This window comes from Trachurus trachurus (assembly GCF_905171665.1).
Source record: "Trachurus trachurus genome assembly, chromosome: 4".
NCBI classification, from domain to species: Eukaryota; Metazoa; Chordata; class Actinopteri; order Carangiformes; family Carangidae; genus Trachurus; species Trachurus trachurus.
In genome coordinates this window covers 2,643,869-2,663,563 of record NC_139898.1, presented here as the reverse complement: position 1 = coordinate 2,663,563, position 19,695 = coordinate 2,643,869, and the positions used below count along the sequence as shown (strand labels likewise).

The 19,695-nt window shown below is 40.9% G+C and overlaps 1 protein-coding gene across 1 annotated transcript in view; it reads right to left on the bottom strand.

Moving 5' to 3' along the window:
* Nucleotides 1–18,430: 18,430 nt before the first annotated feature.
* Nucleotides 18,431–19,695, bottom strand: part of lnx1 (ligand of numb-protein X 1) — a gene marked incomplete at its 5' end in the record, with an annotated part of 45,782 nt that continues 44,517 nt past the window's right edge. The window contains one exon of the mRNA XM_083970815.1: nt 18,431–18,717. Coding sequence (XP_083826941.1) covers nt 18,582–18,717 — 136 coding nt within the window. The 3' untranslated portion in view covers nt 18,431–18,581. The remainder of the gene's footprint in view (nt 18,718–19,695) is intronic.

The window sequence follows — 19,695 nt, the reverse complement described above, 5'->3', positions numbered from 1 at the left end:
GATAATCGTAAATATTAAACATGTTCAATATTTACAAATCAAAAGTCATCTTGCATGTGGAAAGCTGGTGTTGTGCTGAGAAGTGCCAAGCTCTGCATGCTGCTCGCAGCAAGCCACTTCTCGACACAACACCGGTAATCCCACAGAGAGCCACGGTGCAGCCCTGGCATTACATGAGGTTCACACAGACATTCACGCATACATGGGAGATTTCCTGATAGCCGATAGCAAAGACGGTAGCGCTCATAGCCAGCAACAGCCAGCAATAGAGCAGCCATGTTTAAATGATCATGTGACCGCCGCTCACAGCCGCTTTACTGCTCGGCCTCCGAAGCCACAGACACACACAGATGGTATCGTTGTAAAGGCTGAAGTGTCCCGCTTTCATTTAAAAAAAATTACATCGCTCTCATTGTCCATTCCGGAAATAGACCCGAAAGAGTAGCTACAACAATACTGATCTCTTTCTGAGTTTTCTGACCGGAGGGTCACGACTCTGAAAAATCTTAATATGTGTGGTGTGTTGTGTTTGGAATATCACAGCACACCACACACAATACGATCAAAACTGTTCAATCACAGATTTTTTATCTTCACGTGTGGGGTCTTTCACAGATAAAAAATTGGTTGAAATTTAGAGAATCTTTATGTGTGTACCAGGATTTAGGATCTGTGAAATACATGAGTGTTGATGACTTCACTACTTCAATGTAGAGGAATGCTTTTGTGTCCACATCATAGACTGAAGTCTATGGGTGGGAATTGAGAACCGGTTCCTCTTCAGAACTGGTTCCCACGTGATCATTTCCTTGGGATTGTGTGTGTGCCTGCTTAATGATTCCGCTTATCGATTTTGCTTTTTTTCCTTTGCAAATGTGCATGTTTCTAACCCAAACAACACATGCTGTGTTCAGGTCAGAACGAAGGCAAACACGGCGTCGAGACAGAAGCGCTCTAAAGTGTCGGGGTAGATGTGATGTGACAAAAAATATTCATATTTATAAAACACTGCAAGTAAAGTGCCTACAAGGCACATACATAATGTAGATAGTAAGGAATATACACACTTGTTGTTGTGTTTAGCTGGGTACTAAAACATCAAAAAATCATTAGGAAGCAACCCAAATGTGTAACAAATTAATCACTGAATCAGATTGCCATTCTACTATTTGTTTTCAAAATAAATTTAATTAGAATTAGATTTATTGTGTACCTCCCACTTAACTCATTGAGTGCCATTGACGTACATACTGTATACGTCAAACGCAGTTTTCTGCGGCTGGTAAATGGGGACGCTGTCGCCCACACTGTGAGTAATTTTGGGGTTTCTGGGATGTGTAGAACGAATGAGACTGTAGATCAGAGCAAAGTGAAATAGAAGGAGAAGACGAGTGCGATCGCTACACAGAGATAAAAAAAAAAGTTGGAAAAAGTTTCTATTTCTAGAGAAAAACGACGGGCAGAGCCTGGAACAAGTGTAACGTGGAGCTGTGATGAAACATTTCTCTTACGGATGATCACTTTTGCTTATTTCTTTCTTATTCATACATGATGGAGTGTGTATGTCACTCCATGCTAACTAAGTGGGCACTTAGTGGGTATCATTATGCACCAACCAAGAGTGGACCCCTGTCATTCCATATAAACCAAGTGTGGACCTTTTTTTTCTGCAATGTAAAACAATAAGTAAAATGCATCCCTATTAATATAGATTTAGAATGCAAGTACATTAAAATTGATTGAAACCATGTGCTGTTAAAAAGTAGAAGAGTGACAATAGGTGGCCACCACAGAGCTTCATCTATATGGGACATTAGGTGACTACAGAATAACACATTGTGGCTCTGGGCCATCAGACCATGTTGAATCCTGAGTTTAGTTATTTAAAGTAGTTTTCCCATGACAACAATGCAGTCAAGGAGTATGAAACTTCATTAAGTCAAAAACTTGACAGACTGTAGAAAGGTGTGTTGCAGTGGTATATTACTTAGTGAGGTTAATCCATCCTCTAGAAGAATTATCCCTTGTATCTCAGACAAACTGATGACCCCCCAGCGCCTCCTTTATTTTCCCATACATGTTTTATTGTTGAGCCATAAATGTCAATAACTGAAATATTCCCTTAAGTATCTTGATAGGTTGCCATTGAGTTTTCACAGTACATTCCATGTTTTAAAAAAACTACAATGACAACTTCACCAGTGCTACTTTAGTTTAAATATGTGTGTTTGCATGTGTTTGTGTGTGTGTGTTGTGTGTATTAATAGTTACAAATGTTTGTATTAAATTTAGATTAAAAATGTATCTTAAAACTTAGCAATTTATCTCATTTCTGCTTATCCACCCATGCTGGAGTGTGTGTGTCACTCCGTACCAACCAACAGTGGACCTCTGTCATTCCATATAAACCAAGTGTGGACCTTTTTCTGTAATGTAAAACAGTAAATAAAATACATCCTCATAAATACAGATTCATGATGCAAGTACATTAAAATGACCTAAAACCCTCAGTTTTAATTCAAATATTTTTTCCTATAACAAAAATGCAGTCAAGGAGTATAAAACTCTTGTAGGGGAAAAATTAATAGACTGTAGAAATGTATGTTGCAGTAGTACACCCTACATTTAAAAATAATGAAAACATTATTGGTGCTACTTTATTAGAAATGTTTGTGTTAAGTTTTGATGAAAAAAAAATATCTTAAGAATGATCACTTTTGCTTATTTCTTTCATATTCATACATGATGGAGTGTGTATGTCACTCCATGCTAACTAAGTGGGAACCTGTGTCATTATGTACCAGCCAACAGTGGACCCCTGTCATTCCATATGAACCAAGTGTGGACCTTTTTTCTGCAATGCGAAACAATAAATAAAATGCATCCCTATTTCCTATTAATTGGTTGAAACCAAATGTCTAGAGCATTTTGACTATTTAAAATTGAGATGATAGTAGATCCCCTCTTGGACTGCTAAGAATGACAGAGGCAACGCATTTATGGATGAGTAAAGACGGACGAGCAAATTATCTTTGTTAAGAAAAAAGAATTAATCTATATTAAAGCCGGTTTAAAGTAAATGTTGTTGCTTATACTGCAGAACTTGATATTAGTGCATGCAGTCATGTTACTTCTGAACTGCATGCAATTCAATAAAAAATATTCACTCTCAAATGTGGCCATGATTATATATTTATATACAATTTGTACTACAGAGACTTTAAAATAAGTAATGATAACTCTAAAGTTATATTATCCATTTTTGAAAGAAACTGAGAAAGTCATTGTTGTGAACAAGGACTCATTAGGTGAATGAATGGGTCGTTAGGTGAATGAATGGGTGCAGACAGCTCCACTGCAGTATGTGGAGGTCCACTCTTTGATAGGTAAATGTCGCTCAGAGATCCAAGTCCCCTCTTGGCAATTTCTTTAAAAATAATTAAAAGTCACATTTTCAGTAATATTATGGTAAAAGACCTTAAAAGTCAATTTTATATTCCATGTTTGATTTTTCAAAATAAGTGTAAACATAAGACCCCTCTTGGCAGCTTGGCCCGACAGGTCCCCTGTTCCCCCTATTGGTGTGTATGTGTGTGTGTGTGTGTGTGTGTGTGTGTGTGTGTGTGTGTGTGTGTGTGTGTGTGTGTGTGTGTGTGTGTGTGCACGGAGTAGCTTTTGTGATTTAGAACTGATTGTGTTGCACAGTCACGTAAAATGGGAGCATTATAACAAGTGGGACCATTAACTGTGCATCCAAGCGTTTGACTCATTCTGTTTTACTGATCGAGGAAAATCAAGCAGGACTTGCTACATTTTGCTGCTCTGACATTTTGAGGCTAATCTAATCTCTCTCCTTTATAAGTGGCAGCAGGTTATGCTGTTGGTAGTGTAGGTAATATTTTTGAGTTTTTTTTTTGCTTGGTTCCTGTTACTTGTTCCACATATTAATGCTGACACATTGATCTTCCTTCATTTAATTTGCCTTCATAATATTTATTCACCCATGAAACTGAAATAGTTGGCTCTGACTTTTGCCCTCGGCTCTGTTCTCTTTTCATACTTTTTCTCACATTAAGTGTTTTTAAAGGTTCTCGTTCCTTACTGTGCGTTCACACCAAAAGCATCCAGAGCATCATAGGCAGCCGGCAGTCGTTCATTTTCAATGGATACTGACGTCAAAGGGTGTCTGGAGCGTCGTCCGCAGCAGCGAGCATCCCAGGCGTCAATTTGAAGTTGAGAGTAGCTCAACTTTATACAAATGAGCAGCCAATTGCAGAGCAGGATTCTCACAGCGGGATGGCTGGAACGGACACATCTGCAGCGCTGCTTGAAAGTCCCCGCCCCTTTGGCTGCCAGCGAACAAGGTGTTCGCAGGTGTCCATGGCGCTTTTGGTGTAAACGAGTCTGAAGGATTTTCCTAAAAAAACGAAATATTGGGACAAGTGGCATGCACAGTTGAGCCAGAGAGGAGGGGCCCACATTGAAGGTTGTGTTTTCAACCTGCAACGACCCAACCTACAGACTCTACCTTTAATGCATCTTGTTTGGGACTTATTAGGTTGTCAGAGAGTTAAGAGAAATGCAAAAGATTAGACCTTAGTATTATGAGAGCATTTAAAGAGGAACTATGCAAGTCCGGTTGCTTTTCCTCTGTTTTGCTAACCCTCCTCCCGGCCATGTGCATGTGCCATGAGCCGGCGAGGGTTAGGCATTTGAAATGTTTTACTGATGCTCAAAACCTGTGCCACATTGTGACAGTGGGAATATTTCCATGTACTGTACAGTCAAAATAACTCCACACAGTCTAAATTAGAATCTATTATACATTACACATTATACCTAATTTTCTGAACACACAACTGTATGTAAGTTTCTGTACTTTAAGCTAAATCTTCCAACATAACTTTGACTGTTCTAAATTTGCTTCTCAAATTGTGGGCCAAAAACATCTTGAGCAAAGGCACAGGTCCAGTCTGTTATCCTGACAAAACAGGGAGTTCCTCTGTTGTCACTGCAGTCAGTGACCAAGTGAAACATGTCTGATAATACGAAAATGATGTTTTATGTTTCTGTTGATTTGTGTTCACTCCCTCCTGAGGCTAACGGTGCAGTTGGCAGGAAAAAGGACTGCTGCACATGGAGAATTAAGACATTCCAAGCTGGTTAGAAAACAAAGGGAGGAAAAAAGTATCTTATCCAGGAAAATAATATATTTCAATGAGACATCCGTTTTAACATGATAGCATTTTCATCGTGCTACAGTACAAGCAAAAGGGAGTCTGTGCCGATCGTCCATCAAATTGCAACAGAGCTTTACCTTGCTAAGCTGAAGTAGTAGTGTATCCAGCCACCAGACAGAAGATTCAGTTATCATCCATCCAGAGACATGACAGCCGTTATACAGTAGATGTAATAAAGACTCACAAGTAAAAAGTTTGGATCCAAGGCGGCAATTTATCTGGATTAAGTGTTCACATATCCAGGTCATACACTGAGCACACCTGGCCACTGTCAAGAATCAGACCTAATAGCAATGATCTTTTTCTTTTTGTCAATGCAGCTCTCTTCTACCAACCAGAAGGCCCTGCTATTTCCCCCATGGCTACTTTGGACAGGTGAGCCCATGACTTCATATGTTCTTGTAATGTAGTGGTCAGTGTGTGGGAGCAGGAATAACTGCAGGTGGGATATAGCAAGTGTCAGGTAAACAGCACAGCTATGTTTTTTTTTCAAGGAGGTATGACTCAGGTGCAAAGGCACAAGTAAGAAACAAATTCAGCAAAAATGAAAAGTAGGAAACCATTTGTCAGAGAATGGACTGGAGATCATTTATAACAATCCACACGCTGGTGCTGAAAATGTTCAAACCAAGTAATTAATGGAGGCAGTTTGCTAATTTCCGAGGCAGGCTTGACGGCTCACAGTTGACTTTAAAGAACAACCTGTTTTAAGGTTTTCGGGCATTGTTGCTTTTCTTTTTTTTTTGGGGCTGGATCAGTTTCATCACTGTGCTCTCTTGCTAATCTTGCAACTCAACCAATGGCCAAATAAGGTAGAGAGCAAGACAGCAACCTTGTTTGTGCCTCTGGTCTCCTGTTTATCAGTATCCAAGGCATCTCCCACTCCCTTTTTCCAATCTATGTCACAACCTGTCTGCAGACTCCTACACTTCTGCTCTAATTTACACTACTTAGATCACAAGTGGGCCATGTTGTACCCTCAGCTCCCCTTTTTTTTCTTCCATAGCGCATAGTGCAACTCCTCTCCAGTTAAGTTTGCCTCTGCTCTTGTTTCCCTTGGATGTTGTCTGTATCCAACCTTGCTCGATCCCTCTTTCTGTTTGTCTGTCTCTTCAGTTTCCTGTCCCTTCATCTTTTTTTCTCCTCTTTTCTCAATCCTTCTCTTTCCCTCTCTCCTAATTTGCTGTGTCTACGTGTGCCTGAATTCACTCAATACTCTGTCCTGAAAGATGGTTTTTCTCACATCTCAGTCCATCTGCCAAATCCTCACATCCTTCAGGGACTTACTGTTCCTATGAACTCTGCCAGCCATCTCCCGTACGCTTTATGAATCATTTCCTTTTCAACTTCTCCAACACACATGTGCGATGTCCACACAGCCAGTCCCTGCCTCACTGTTAGTGCTCAGCTTTCCCTTGGGGTATTTCTGGCATGATGTGCGCCCTGGCTTCCCAAGTAGTGTGGGGGGCCAAGGTCCCACAGGGCTCCCAACATCCATATTTAGTATTTAGTAAAAGTTGTCTTAATGTCCCAATAATAGATCTTAATGAGCAATTATTGCACAGCTGCTGAACATTCATGATTTCAGACTTTGACATTCTCACATTCTCACAGGTTTCTATGCTGTTAAATCAAAATGCAGTATTTCTGCACCTGTGGATGATCTTCATGTAGAGGATTTTCAAGTGAAAAAAATACTTGCATATGGCTTTTATTGTGAAATAGACACAGGAAGAGTTCAATGTTTGTCAGTAGCAGTAGTGTACTTTTTTTGGAGGAGATACAGCTGAGGTTTAAAAATATCTATTTGGACTCGTTCACCACTTTTTTGTGGATTAAATTTACACCATGTGACCGGTTGGATGACTATCAGACAAATATCTGGTATTGGAGCTGTTATAATACAGCTAGTGGAAAGTGGATCATTGTTGGTGACAACAAAAGAGAAGCTAATAGGACAATACAATTGTTGTTTTATTCTATTGTAGTTTAGTTGAGTTTAACCTTTGTTAAAAAAAATTATAATAAAAAGTTCAATATTGAATCACAAAGCTGGAAACCACAACAAACAAGAAGCATATTGAAGTTCAACTGGACTTGATTTGAATGACTTTCCTTGTGTTATGTAAATACATTTATTGGGTTGTGTCCCTAATTTTAAATGTGCTTATTGTTTAAACTGAATGTAGAAGGGACTAATTTATTCATTAAAGTCTTGTTAAAACTAAAGGCTGTAACATTCTAGATCAATAGAGCAGTATGGATTGTGAAAATGCCACATCACCTACCTCTAACTGTGCATCACATCAGATGCATGCTCCTACTGAGCAGTACAGAGACCACAGGGTGTGAGTGCAGAGAAGTGCAGGGTGCTTTGATGAACCATTACAGTTATTATTCCTCTGTTTGGGCTTTTGGCAGCCACACGCTCACTCGCCCAGACTCACTCTTCCATTCACTCATTCGCTCTCCATTCACAAAGAAGCCTCTCTCTCCAGCCATGTGTCTCTGTTATAGCAAAGACATTGGAAAGAGAAAACTGTCCGGGCCAGGGCTGGGAGTGATGGACCTCGTTACTACAGGTTTTATGGCGGTGTGTTTGGACTCGCATAAGGTGGGCAGCAATTCCATTGGACGAGCTCAGCCCACGCCCAGTCCACCTTCAGCCTACTCGGAAGTTTTAAAACGTAAAGTGGGAGTTTGTCCAGGCCACATGGAGAGGCAGAAGATCCAGATACCGGTAGTATCTGCACTCCATCCGTTCTTCGTGGTTTTTGTGAGTGCATGCTGCTCCTTGACAATGAGCCAGTCACTTCAAACACCTGGAGAACACAGATGTGCATATTGAAAAGTGCTTTGATCATGTTACTGTGGACTGTAGCCCAGTCCACATGTTTTTTTGTTTTTTTTTAACAATATTGTTTTATCGATTCTTCTGTTAATATGTTGGCTCACACCATATCTGCTTGGGTTTCATTGAATGAGTGACTTCAGGCATTAAAGCCATAAATTAATAATGAATAAGACAGTTACTGTGCTGTATATACTGTATAACAACAGCAGTTTTCAACAAACCTTTATGTTGCATGTGAGAAGGATAATAAACAACACTTCTCAACAATCTATTTTTGTGGTTTAATTTAAATTAACTTTTTACTTAAAATTTCATCATTAAAACACTGTATTATGAAACTAAATGTCATGAGTTGACGGTATATTGACACCATAATTCTTTATCTGTTGTTTTCAGTGGACATGCAAAAGATTTTGGTGGCCCTTCATCTTCACAAGACCCATGTTCATCAGGTAAGAATGCCTTTTTTAATTAAATGGCTAAATACATAATTCATGGTCTTTCATAACAGCTCCAGCCTCTGTACTCAACACTATACCAACACAGTTTTATCAATAATGAGTGTTGCTCCTAAAATGTTCTAGGGCAGGCACTGTATTCCTCCAGTGCAGTAAATCATTCTGGGAATTTCTTTATTCAACACTCCCTCTGACATGTTTCTCAACGGATCAGGGTATTGAGAAAACTTAGGACAAAGATATGTGATTTGGCCATGGCAACCTCTGCCCCTCTTTTAAAGAACAATGTAGCTTTTTTGAAGGTTTCCTTTGAATGTTTTCAGCAAAGCTTTTTATGTGTTTCTTTCATTTTCAATAGAAAACACTTTCCGTACCTGTCCTATATATTCTGTTTGAAGCTCCAGTCTGTGTATGTTCTAAATATGCCCTTTGAAAACGAATGTTACAGTTCTGCCCTTAGAAGTTCCATCAATTATACATAAGCAGGAAAACAATGGCTTAAAGTGGTTCTTGTCTGAATGCAGCAACTAATGTAACTAACTAAGTAATGTGACTGTGTAGTGAATAAAAACTGATGTAGCTGCTAGCTGTCGCTGCTTATGGTCTTCTCTTAGGTGCATCATCTTTAATTACAGGGAGGCTCATCTACAGCGCTGGAGTAATGAACGCTGCCAAAGCCTGGGAATATGTGGCAAGGCGTGACCAAGACAGGGACAGATCCAGAGACCAGCGCCATGGCCGAGACAGTAAGAGAGAAAACAGGTCGGTCTTCTCAGTAATCATTATTGACCCCTAGGACGGTTTATTTATTGAATGCATGTAATTCTCAAGTCTGCCTCACTCTTGTATATCATGTTGATCAAGCAAAAGGCATTGTGCACTTCCCTCTGCAATGGACACTTGTGAACATCTGCCGAGCAGCTGCGGCCTTATGGATTTGAGAGTATATAGCATATTGATTCTGGTCCAGATGTTCAGTCTGTTTTCAATATGTGTGTATCTCTGTGGCCTGACTCCCTTTCTCTCAGTCTACACACATACACACTTATACGTATGCACACACCTGTGTATACCAAGCACGATTAGCTGAACTGTGTGATTGAAAACTTTCGAGAAAAGACAAGAGAAGAACAAAGAATGAGGGGGGGGTGTGCATTACAGTCTGTTTGCCAGGAGAGTGAGGGGATGAGTGCAGGGGTTTGGTGTTGGCACCGGTGCTGGATTTTAACATGCCTCTATAGTATATGGTGTCAGTTAGTGTAGAAGCCTTTGACATATGGGCTGCCTCGAATGGCAGAGAACCAAATCCCTAAAAAAAAAAAAAAAAACTGCACTCAGGAATGGATCGTTTTTCACTTGCCTTGAATTAATTGTATATCTGTCAGAACTTTCTGCTATGAAAACCAGAAAGTTCTGTTATGTGAAGCTGAAAAATCAAGTGCCCGACGGGAATGTATGAACTAATCTGACATGTCTGTCCTCTGACACACTAATGGTCTCTTCATGTTTCCAGCTGATAGTTTTAACATAAACCGCGTGGACTCCTGCGAGAAAATCTACGGCAGTTGTAAAAGAAATGCAGACTATTGCAAAAGAGAAACATTGTGACAGAAATTGAGACTATTGCAAGGCCGAGAGAAATTATTGCCAGCATATGCAATGCTATTTTAGTAGTTGTGGTGCAGTGAGAGGGGCCAGGTTGCAGTGGAGATGAGGGAATAACTGGCTGCATTTGCCAACTACAGTCAGGAAATAATTGAGCTGGAGCTCCTCTGCGTGGAGCTCGAGCCGTTCCTCCCCGTGGCTCATGGATGATAAGAGCCAATCTGATTCCCACTCCAAATTTCACACAGTGCCCTACTACCCTACTGTCACAGTGATAGCCAGAGCGCTGCCGTATGTGTGCTCAAATACTAATGCTCACATGCGTGCACAAGCCAAATCCTGCCCTACATTTCCTCTGCACACTCCGCCTTGACCAGTAGCCAGTTGTCTATTTAATTATTATTAACTCAGGCATCTGCCAGCTATAATACACACACGGGCAAATCTTTCCCTCCGCCTCACACACGCCTTCTCCTCAGCTGACCTGGGGCTCAAAACTGTGTGACAGAGTCGCTGTGACATTTCACTTTGACAGAGCGCTCTCCACTAAAACATGAATATGTGAGGTATCAGGGATTCTCCTGCCATCGCCCTTGACTGAGGAACTGGCCTCAGATCAGGGTGTCAATCATCAGAGTGTTCATGTCTATTGCTCCCAGACAGTTACAGCTACAAATACCTGCAGTGCACCTGGATTTTGGACTCAACTAATTTAATTTTCAAGCTGTAATTTCCTTTGATAACAATGAATTCCTGTGTCAGCCTGTGTTTGAGTTCCACTTTTAATTAACGTGCTTGGAAATAAGTGCAAAATGGCAAAACTGACAAACCGAAGTACGTCTTACTGTACTGTGCACTGTAGTGAAATCCTCACACACTCTTCTGCTTTTCAGCACTTCTCCTACTTAAAGTGTTGAGCTTCTGTCGGGGTATTTGTGCGCTTTAGAAGCCCGGATTCACATTTGTACACGGTGCTCAGAACAGTCTTGTGGGTCAAATGAGGGAAGTGGGACATGGGGACAGCTGGGAAGCTACAGGCTAAGTGCAGAAGATAGGAAGAACGGGAATCACATGTGCGTGACAGACACACAGGGAATGCACGGGAGGATTTTTTGTTGTTTTTTATACCCACTATAGATTTGTTCTAATGTCACAGCCGTAGAGGACTGTTCCTGTGGCCCAGAGTCCAACGTGTGCTGCTCTCACACCTTCTGGGCTCTGATGATGTGTTTGTCCTACATTCTGCTCACATGACCAGACTTATCACTGTGCATGTCACCCACACACACACACACACACACACACACGCTTGCATGTGCAGGCTGTGTGTTTTCTGTTCCATTGATTTATGACTGCGCTCAGGAGTATTTTTAGACTGTAACCGGAGGAATTCATTGTTATTATTAGTGTGTGTGGGTAGTGTGTGTGTGTGAAAGATAGAAAAACAGATGGAGCCCTCCACAGCTTTTTTTTTTTTTTTTTTTTTGCTATAGCCACCCATATTGTTCATCACAGTGAGGAGTAGATTTGTTAGAGAGTGAGTGCTGCTGATGTAGGATCTGTGCTTGGTGGTGCACATGTCCTGTGCTGAGTCATCCAGTAGTGTGGCAGGGCAGAACCCCCCCTCCCCCCCCCCCCCGGGCACCAGCTACTGGTTATCAGCTGCGGTTGTGACCACATACCTCAGATTTACCACCGCTGCTAATAGATTCCATGAGCTTAGCACTGGCTGTTTCTGCTGTGCATTCATTCATAGTGATATACTGTATGTCCTCTACCTCCAAATGGGTGCAAGCTGTGCAGCTGACTGGCCATTTGATCAACACTTGTTCCCTCACTCTGTTATGTGCACAACTTAACACACACATGCACAGTTGCGCAATATCCTCTTATTTTCCTTGGTTCATTTCTTACACATGGCATCGGTTCACACAACGAGGCACTCAAATCAAATTTTTCATTGGCTGACAGAAAGGCTTGCATACGTAATCCAGTGAGTTCATTGGATCTGAGGCAGAGAATAAAGCCCTGGTATGATGATAAAATTAGAATGATTATTGTCACCCCGCTTAAATGGGCTCTAACAGCCCCATTTAAGAAAATGCTGCAAGGCTATAGTTTGAGCGTTAACAAAGGGTTTTTCATGCTAAGTCCGAGCATGGAAGAGAAACTGATAATTGAAAAAAGGGGCAGCTGTAATACGACCCGCTGCTAATTCAGAACAGAAAACACATTGCAACAACAGTCTACAACCTCAAACAAATTTGCACCAGTCCATGATTACAGCTGAACGTATTTTGCATCAATGCATAATAGAGTGATTTCCTTCCTGAGCAGACAACATTTGGAGAACATTTTTCATGAGTTTCATAAGTCTTGTCTGTAGTTGTTTCAAAAACAATCCACAATTCAACATTAATTGACGTTAGAGCTGGTCTCTCTCCCAGGTTTTGTTTTTGGTTCAGGAGGAGGAATAGCTTACCACCTCGGCTCTACCACAGCCAGGTAGACAAGAGGACAGGAAAACCTGCTGTTGACTTGATTTTCCTCAGCTGCTTTTGTGCCTGATGCCACTGTTATCCTGGCTTCAGGGGCCGGTACATTCTTCCACCTACATCTGTTTTTATTTTTCCTCTGCCCAACTTTTTGTTGTGCTGAATGTGACATGTTTTTTGTCTTTGTCCCTTAGCTTCATGCATGAAACTAATTTCTCTTCAGAGCCAGTCTTGGTGTGTTGCGGTTTGTCCCTGCATCCACAGCTATACCGTCTTTATTCTTAAACACACAATCTTTACATGCATACACTAGCTTCCATACATTCCTTTGTGTTCTTCTTTTCTTTTCCGCCAACATCCCACAACATTTGCTCACTTGCTTTGCTTTGTATTTCTCAAAGCTCCCTTCCCGGCATTGCAGACTGGTTATCTCCTACAAAACATGTTTGTTTCTCACACGCTCAGCTCCAATTCTTTCCATTTGTAGATTTTCTTTTGACCTGGACCCACAGTTTGGTTTGATTTTACCCTCATGGTCCAGTGGAAATAATGGCTTCTAAGGAGTGTTGTTGTTCTATCTGGAACAAACTGATTGGCAACAGAGTCGTTCATGGTTCTCTCAGAAATCTAATTCAATAAGTTAACTCAGGCCATTTGGACAAATCAAACACTGTGCTATGAAAACAGGGAGAGTATTATACTGGAGTATGAACAGCAGTGGTCTTAGGGCAGTTTTAATTAAACAAAGTCCATCACTTTTTAATTATTCCATGATCACTCACAACTCATGCCCTCCAGGCTTAATGTGTTTCTGCTGTGGGCTTAAACATGTGGTCAAAACTACCTGAGCAATTTGCAATAATTTTGAGATAAATCTTCAAGTCAAATACTGTGATTATTTGGCTTTAGTTTCAGGGGAAAACTTTTAATCACCAAACATTCGTATTTGTATCCTGTATAACCACTGAAAACACTTTTACTTTTTCATTACAACTGAAATAAGGGAAGTGGAGAAAAGGTGACCATTATTTAAAACTTAGCTCAAAGAGCTTCACTTCCCTCCTTGATAACTTTGAGAAAGGAAATTAACTGGGGAAGACTAAGCCGAACAGTATCTCAAAGATAGAGATAAGTGTTTGTGACTGACTGGGGACAGTGTGGGTGGACGGTGATATTGCTTCGCAGCTTCAGGGGCTTATTTTTAGCAGTCAGTGTGTGCCTCACCAAACGTCTAGAACTAAATATTTCACAAAGAGAGGTTGATTAATTTAGCTGAATCTCTTTGAGGTGCAAACAGATTTGATGTCAATATGTCAGTGTCCTTGGAGAGACCAGGAGCAGACATGGGACTTTGTTTTTGATGTTTAAGTTTAGTTTAATTAAGTTTTTTGTTATCTGTGTTTTGCATATATAGTTAGAGTTATTTTTTTTTGGGGGGGGGGATTAGCATGTGCAGTCGCTAATAGTCATATAACACCATGGGACGTGCCAGAGTTACCAAATAAGGTCACATTAATATGTAAATATCATGCTCGATTATCTCAGAATAAAATAGTTCTTGGGAACAGAGGAGAAGAGAGAGAGAGACATTAAAGCCAAATAAGGTCACATTAAATTAGTGGGGTTATATTTTTGTATCAAGTAAAGGTCTCCAGGAGAACAAATGTTTGGCTTATTCCTAAATCCAAAAGTACTGCCACACTGTGAAGGTTACATTTCTCTTGGCAAGCGAAGACTTCACCATCATCTATCTGAAACAACAACATCATTACATTACGGTCTCTCCACCCCCCAACTCACAGCTGCGATTTATTTGTATTTTATTTTATTTTATTTTTTGGGTGGGGGGGGGTATTACTTTCATTCTAATTGTGTCAGTTATGAATGGTGTTTTATCTCCACTGTGAGACTCACTGAATCATCTGGGTCTCCAGTTTAATGGCTGTAGGGACGGACCGGACAAGATTACACTGCAGTGGGCTCATGCATCTTATGAAATCAGCGATACTGCCCGCTCTGACAGGCCTGGCTGGCCACTACTGATGAATACAATTACCAAATGTGAAAAACAAAACCTGAGGCTCCGATGCTGTAATTTACTCTTTCTAACACAGCCTGCCAGTGAACTGTATATGGTTGTCTTCTTGCTGTTATGTGAGGTGGTTATTTTCGTGTTAAAGCTAATGGCTGCGGGCAAGAACAAATTTGGGCCTTGGGTCCTAATCCCTGCTGCTAACAGAAGAGCTGTCTCCAAATATTTAATATATTTAACTTTGTACTTGCAACAGCTCTGCCCCTTAAGGCTCTCTCTCTCTCTACTCTCTACTCGGAGCGAATGAATGGTAATAATTACTCCAGCCATGAGTGAGCTGAGAGTCTGCATACACTCTGCAGTGCATGCTACTTTTCTTATAGGCTTTTTTTCTGGGCGAGATGATACTTATACATAGAGGCTGAGCAGAATGCCTTCAGTGTGATGAGCGCTAAAGGTCAGGTTGATTACAGTAAAACTGCAAAGTGCAGGCTGTGCTGTGGAGAGTGCAGTGTTACAGTTGGGCACTTTAACAGAGACAACAGCAGTAGTATTTGTACTTACCTCTGATTTTTTCAGAAGTTGAGCACAGGAGCACAGAAACACTTGACCTGGTCGTAATAGTGCTGATAACTTCCTTCCATTCTGGAAAGTAAAGCACCCTCTCCTTTCCTACCACCTTCTCTCCTTTGTGACCTGCACATTCACCACGCTATGAGATAATAACAGAACGTTACGAGACAGAGTTGTTTTAGAGTCTGCTTGCTGAAAAACTGTCCCTGAAGGCAACGCGCATCAGCGAATTTCCCTCTAAAACAACTCTGTCTGGTAACGTTGTGTTATTATCTCATAGCGTGGTGAATGTGCAGGTCACAACTTGTCCACCAGAGCGTTTTGGAGTTGTTGGATTGTGTATTTGATGAGTTTGATGAGGGAAACCAAGAAATCCCATTAGCCTCTGTAGCGTAGCTCTGAGCAGCTCACGGCTCTGCTCCACCGTTCTAAAAATAGCTTGCACCGACAATTAAAGGTAACGAACCTACTGCTATGACTATAGGGATTATGGCAATGGGCCAATTTGCCAAAATGTTGAACTATCCCTTTAATAGATTCACATCTTTATAGCTAAGCATGACAACATGGATATCTGGTATAAGAGTGTTTTATGCCATGGCATATTATATAGGAACAATGCCACAATGCCAGTACAGACATTTCTTTTGTCTGGTGAAATGAAATAGGCTAATAGTGAACATGTATTTCAGTTTACTTAAAATTGTTAAAGAGAGTTAAAACAAAACAAAAAAGAAACAGGCTATGTAGCACTGATTCAGTTTCTTGTTTAGTTAGTCGGTCTTGTCTTTAGATGTCTCTTGAGCTTTACTGGCATCATTGGTGGTTTTTGACAGTTTTTCCCCTGCAGATGAATCATTCCTGCATGCAGCAGCTTTCTTCCCCTGTGAATGAAATCCTGTGAGCCATAAGGTTTTTTTGGGGGTTTTCTTTTACAGCACAGGCTTAAGTTCTTTTATTTCTTTCAGGCTTGTTCAACTGTGTTTTGGGGCAGAGCCGTATGTCTTTGTTTCACAGTGATAAATATTTACTGTGTGCAGCACTATACCTGTATCTACATAAAAATAACCTGTGTATAAATCAGATTATTATGGCAACCTTCATCCGTGAATTGCAGTTAAATATCTTGCTGTAGCTGTGGCATAACTGCATGTTTACCACTGTGAATTCAGCATCCTTAGCTCGTCCTTTTTCCACTAATATCCACTTCACTACGTCTTTAGTTTTAAGTGTTTACAGGCTTATTCCAACCATCATCACATTATTGGATACTGAAGGTGGAGGTGCTGCAGTGAAATCAGCAGATTCTCTGCACTGTCATCATCAATCTTCACATGATTATGGTTTTTGCATGTGTGTCATCCTCACTCACATATAGCCTTGTGGTTTCCAGGGACAACAGTGGATAGATTTTTTTTTTTTTTTTTTTTTAGCTTAGAGGATACTGCAGCATTACAGCTTGGCTTTAGTGTAAAGGGCATGCTTTGATACCAGCGCCGGGCTCTTTGTTAAGGCCAGAGGGGAGGCCACAAAAGATCAGACAATCAAACAGCTCTGTAGTTAAGATTTTGGTCCCTTGAGTTCTGACTTCTTTTTCTCCCTGTGGAAAGTGAGAAAGAATGACCAGCAGTCCTATTATTATTGTGGGCGATGAGCTATTTTCCCCTGTATTTCTCAATGTAAAAGCCTCTAGTTTTATCAGTAGCAAATGGAACAAAAATACCTGCATGTGTGTGTTTGTGTGTGTGTGTGGTGTTTTTCAGTGGAGAGGAGCAAATGAGGCACAGGGACACGACGGAGCGAGGGCACGAACGCCCGAGTTTTAAAAGAGTCAGGGGAGAAGAAGGACTGCTCACAGAGAGGATGCAGAAAAACAGGGGATGGTAAAAAAAAAAAAAAAAACCCCAGACCCAGACACACTCGAGTACATTTTTTGAAAAAAAAAAAAAAAGGAATGAAAGGACAGAATTGTTTGATTGTTTGTCATCTATGTCCTCGACAGCAGCAGCAGCAGCAGCAGCAGAAGGAGTGGGAGGGAGGATGGTGAGGACAGGGAGAGTCAGAGCAGACACAAACACAAAAAGGCCAAAAGAAATAAGGACAAGGAGAGGGACAAGAAGTCTACTGCTGACCCAGAGAGGAAATTAAAATCTGACTGACTTCGTTTCCCAATCTATCTGATGAGAGAAAACCGCCCTGTGGCATCCTGTGGTACATTTTTCTTATAAATATACTGTACTGCTCCTCAACTGCACCACAGATTGTATTTAATCTATTAGAGCAGCAGCTTAAGATAATAATATATCGTGCATGTGAGTATGTGTGTGTTCTATTAGCTTTGAGTGTTGTATTTGTTGAAGTGAGGCTTTTTGCTTGAAGCTGGGTGGATCCCTGTTAACATTACTTTAATATAATTTAATTCTCAAGCAGCTCTTTTTCAATGACTTTATTGATCATTAAACCAAATATACCGTCAGATATACTACACAGGCCGAAGCGTGACAGACAGAACCAGAGTAGACGGGCCCCAGACCATCCACCGATACACAGAAACCAAGTCAGTTTTTTTTTCTTAAAAGTAAGAAAATTAGTAAGGCCTCCACAATGTCACCTAATTAAATATTCTTTTAACATGTTATGAACACATTGATCCTTTATTTTTATTTTTTTTCATATATTTTTCTTGCCAGTGGTTTGATAATTTAGCCATAGCTTTTGAAATAAAAGAGAAAAAAAACAAAACCTCAACACAGACTACTACTTGGCAACGTGTCCTCAGGCCAACGGATGAAGATGACAACCACTGTCAGTACAAACAGAATGGAGCCTATATTTAAAGGCCATACCACAAACAAACAAAACAAACGTATTACAAGTGCTTGGATCAGTACTTTTTTTTTTTAGACACCCAACATTTACAGTAAAGAAATGTGAGTCCAACTTAACGCATACCCTAATCTATAACTACTGGAATTGGCAACGTGTTGTGTCTCCTCTCATTCCACGCACGCACGCCTGCCCCCCCTTCCCAACTCACTGGATAACTGCTGTGCCGGATAACAACAGGGAACGCCCCAACATCATAGTTCCATACGGCTCAGGCCTGGATTCTCCCAGTTCAGCGTTCACGGAGGGGCAGGTTAACCTCTGGTAGCGATCCAGTCTTATATGTTTGTCCCTCTCCGTACTCCTGACCAAAGTCTCGGCTGTCCATCATCAGAAGTGAGACATCCATACAGCTACAGCACTATTCTAAGCTTCTCCCACACAGCAAGCTTTCGGGAGGTCAACCATCCACATTCTTAGCTCAGGCTTGGAGCGGTGCTACAGCAGACTGCCCGGCCAGGAGACGATGGTCAGGGTGATTCTGCCCCGCAGCTCCTTCAAAAGGCGCACCAGTGCTGTGTGGGTCATTCCCCATGTACTCTTCCCATTCACCTCCAGCAAGATGTCCCCACACCTGCACAGAGAGAAAGAGAAAGGAAGTAGTACATGGTAGGGATATATGGAAGCATATTGCATTCACTTAAATAAAAAAAGAAAAATCCTGTTTTTCTGAGTAATTTATTTTTTGCCTTGTTTTTTTGATTATTTTTTATGTTTTTCTGACTAATTTTTTTTTCTGTTTTTCATGGTCATTTTTTTCTGACTTTTTAAGTCAGTTTAACGGCTGCAGTCAAGCCAAATACATCCATGAGTCAAGTCTCCACTTCATCACGGATCTATTACATCTTAGATCCATGAGATACATCCATCATGGATATGCTCCACAAAAAATACAGTCAATCTATCACCGGCAGGAGGAAAACCCCACTCATTTTTCATATTTTCACTGTGTTCCCAGTAAATTCAGATTTATATTGAAAGGAAACTATCGGTTATTACAGAACACCACCACAGAAAGTATCAGAGCAGTCTGATGTAGCACCTTTATTTTGAAATCAGTCCTTACGTTACTTGCAGGTGGGAGATTTTGAAATCTCAATAGCTAAGTCAGAAAAAAATTACCCCGAAAAACAGGAGGAAAAAAAGTAGTCAGAAAAACAGAAAAAAATATTCCCAAAAACAAACCAAAAAATAAATTACTACGATAAAATAAATGCATTTTAAAATGCACTCCTTTTGCTCTGATAAAGCCAACTCAATCCCTGAAGTCACCACTCTTGGCTGTGTAACCCCTTGGACGCACTGCACGCGGAAGCTGGGCGCGCGCACTGCGCGCGGCTTCTCGGGCGCTTGGGTGGTCGCACTGGGAGCATACTTCTCCTCCTCTCTCCGCGCCGGTCAGACATCGACTGCAGTCGCCCATACTCGTATTCACTCGGTTTTTCACACACACACGTCATTTTAAACATGTGTCTGTGTGCCCCATGTGCAGACGCAACGGTCAAATATGTATAGATGGACAAGCAACAACTTAATTAATCATCATTTAATT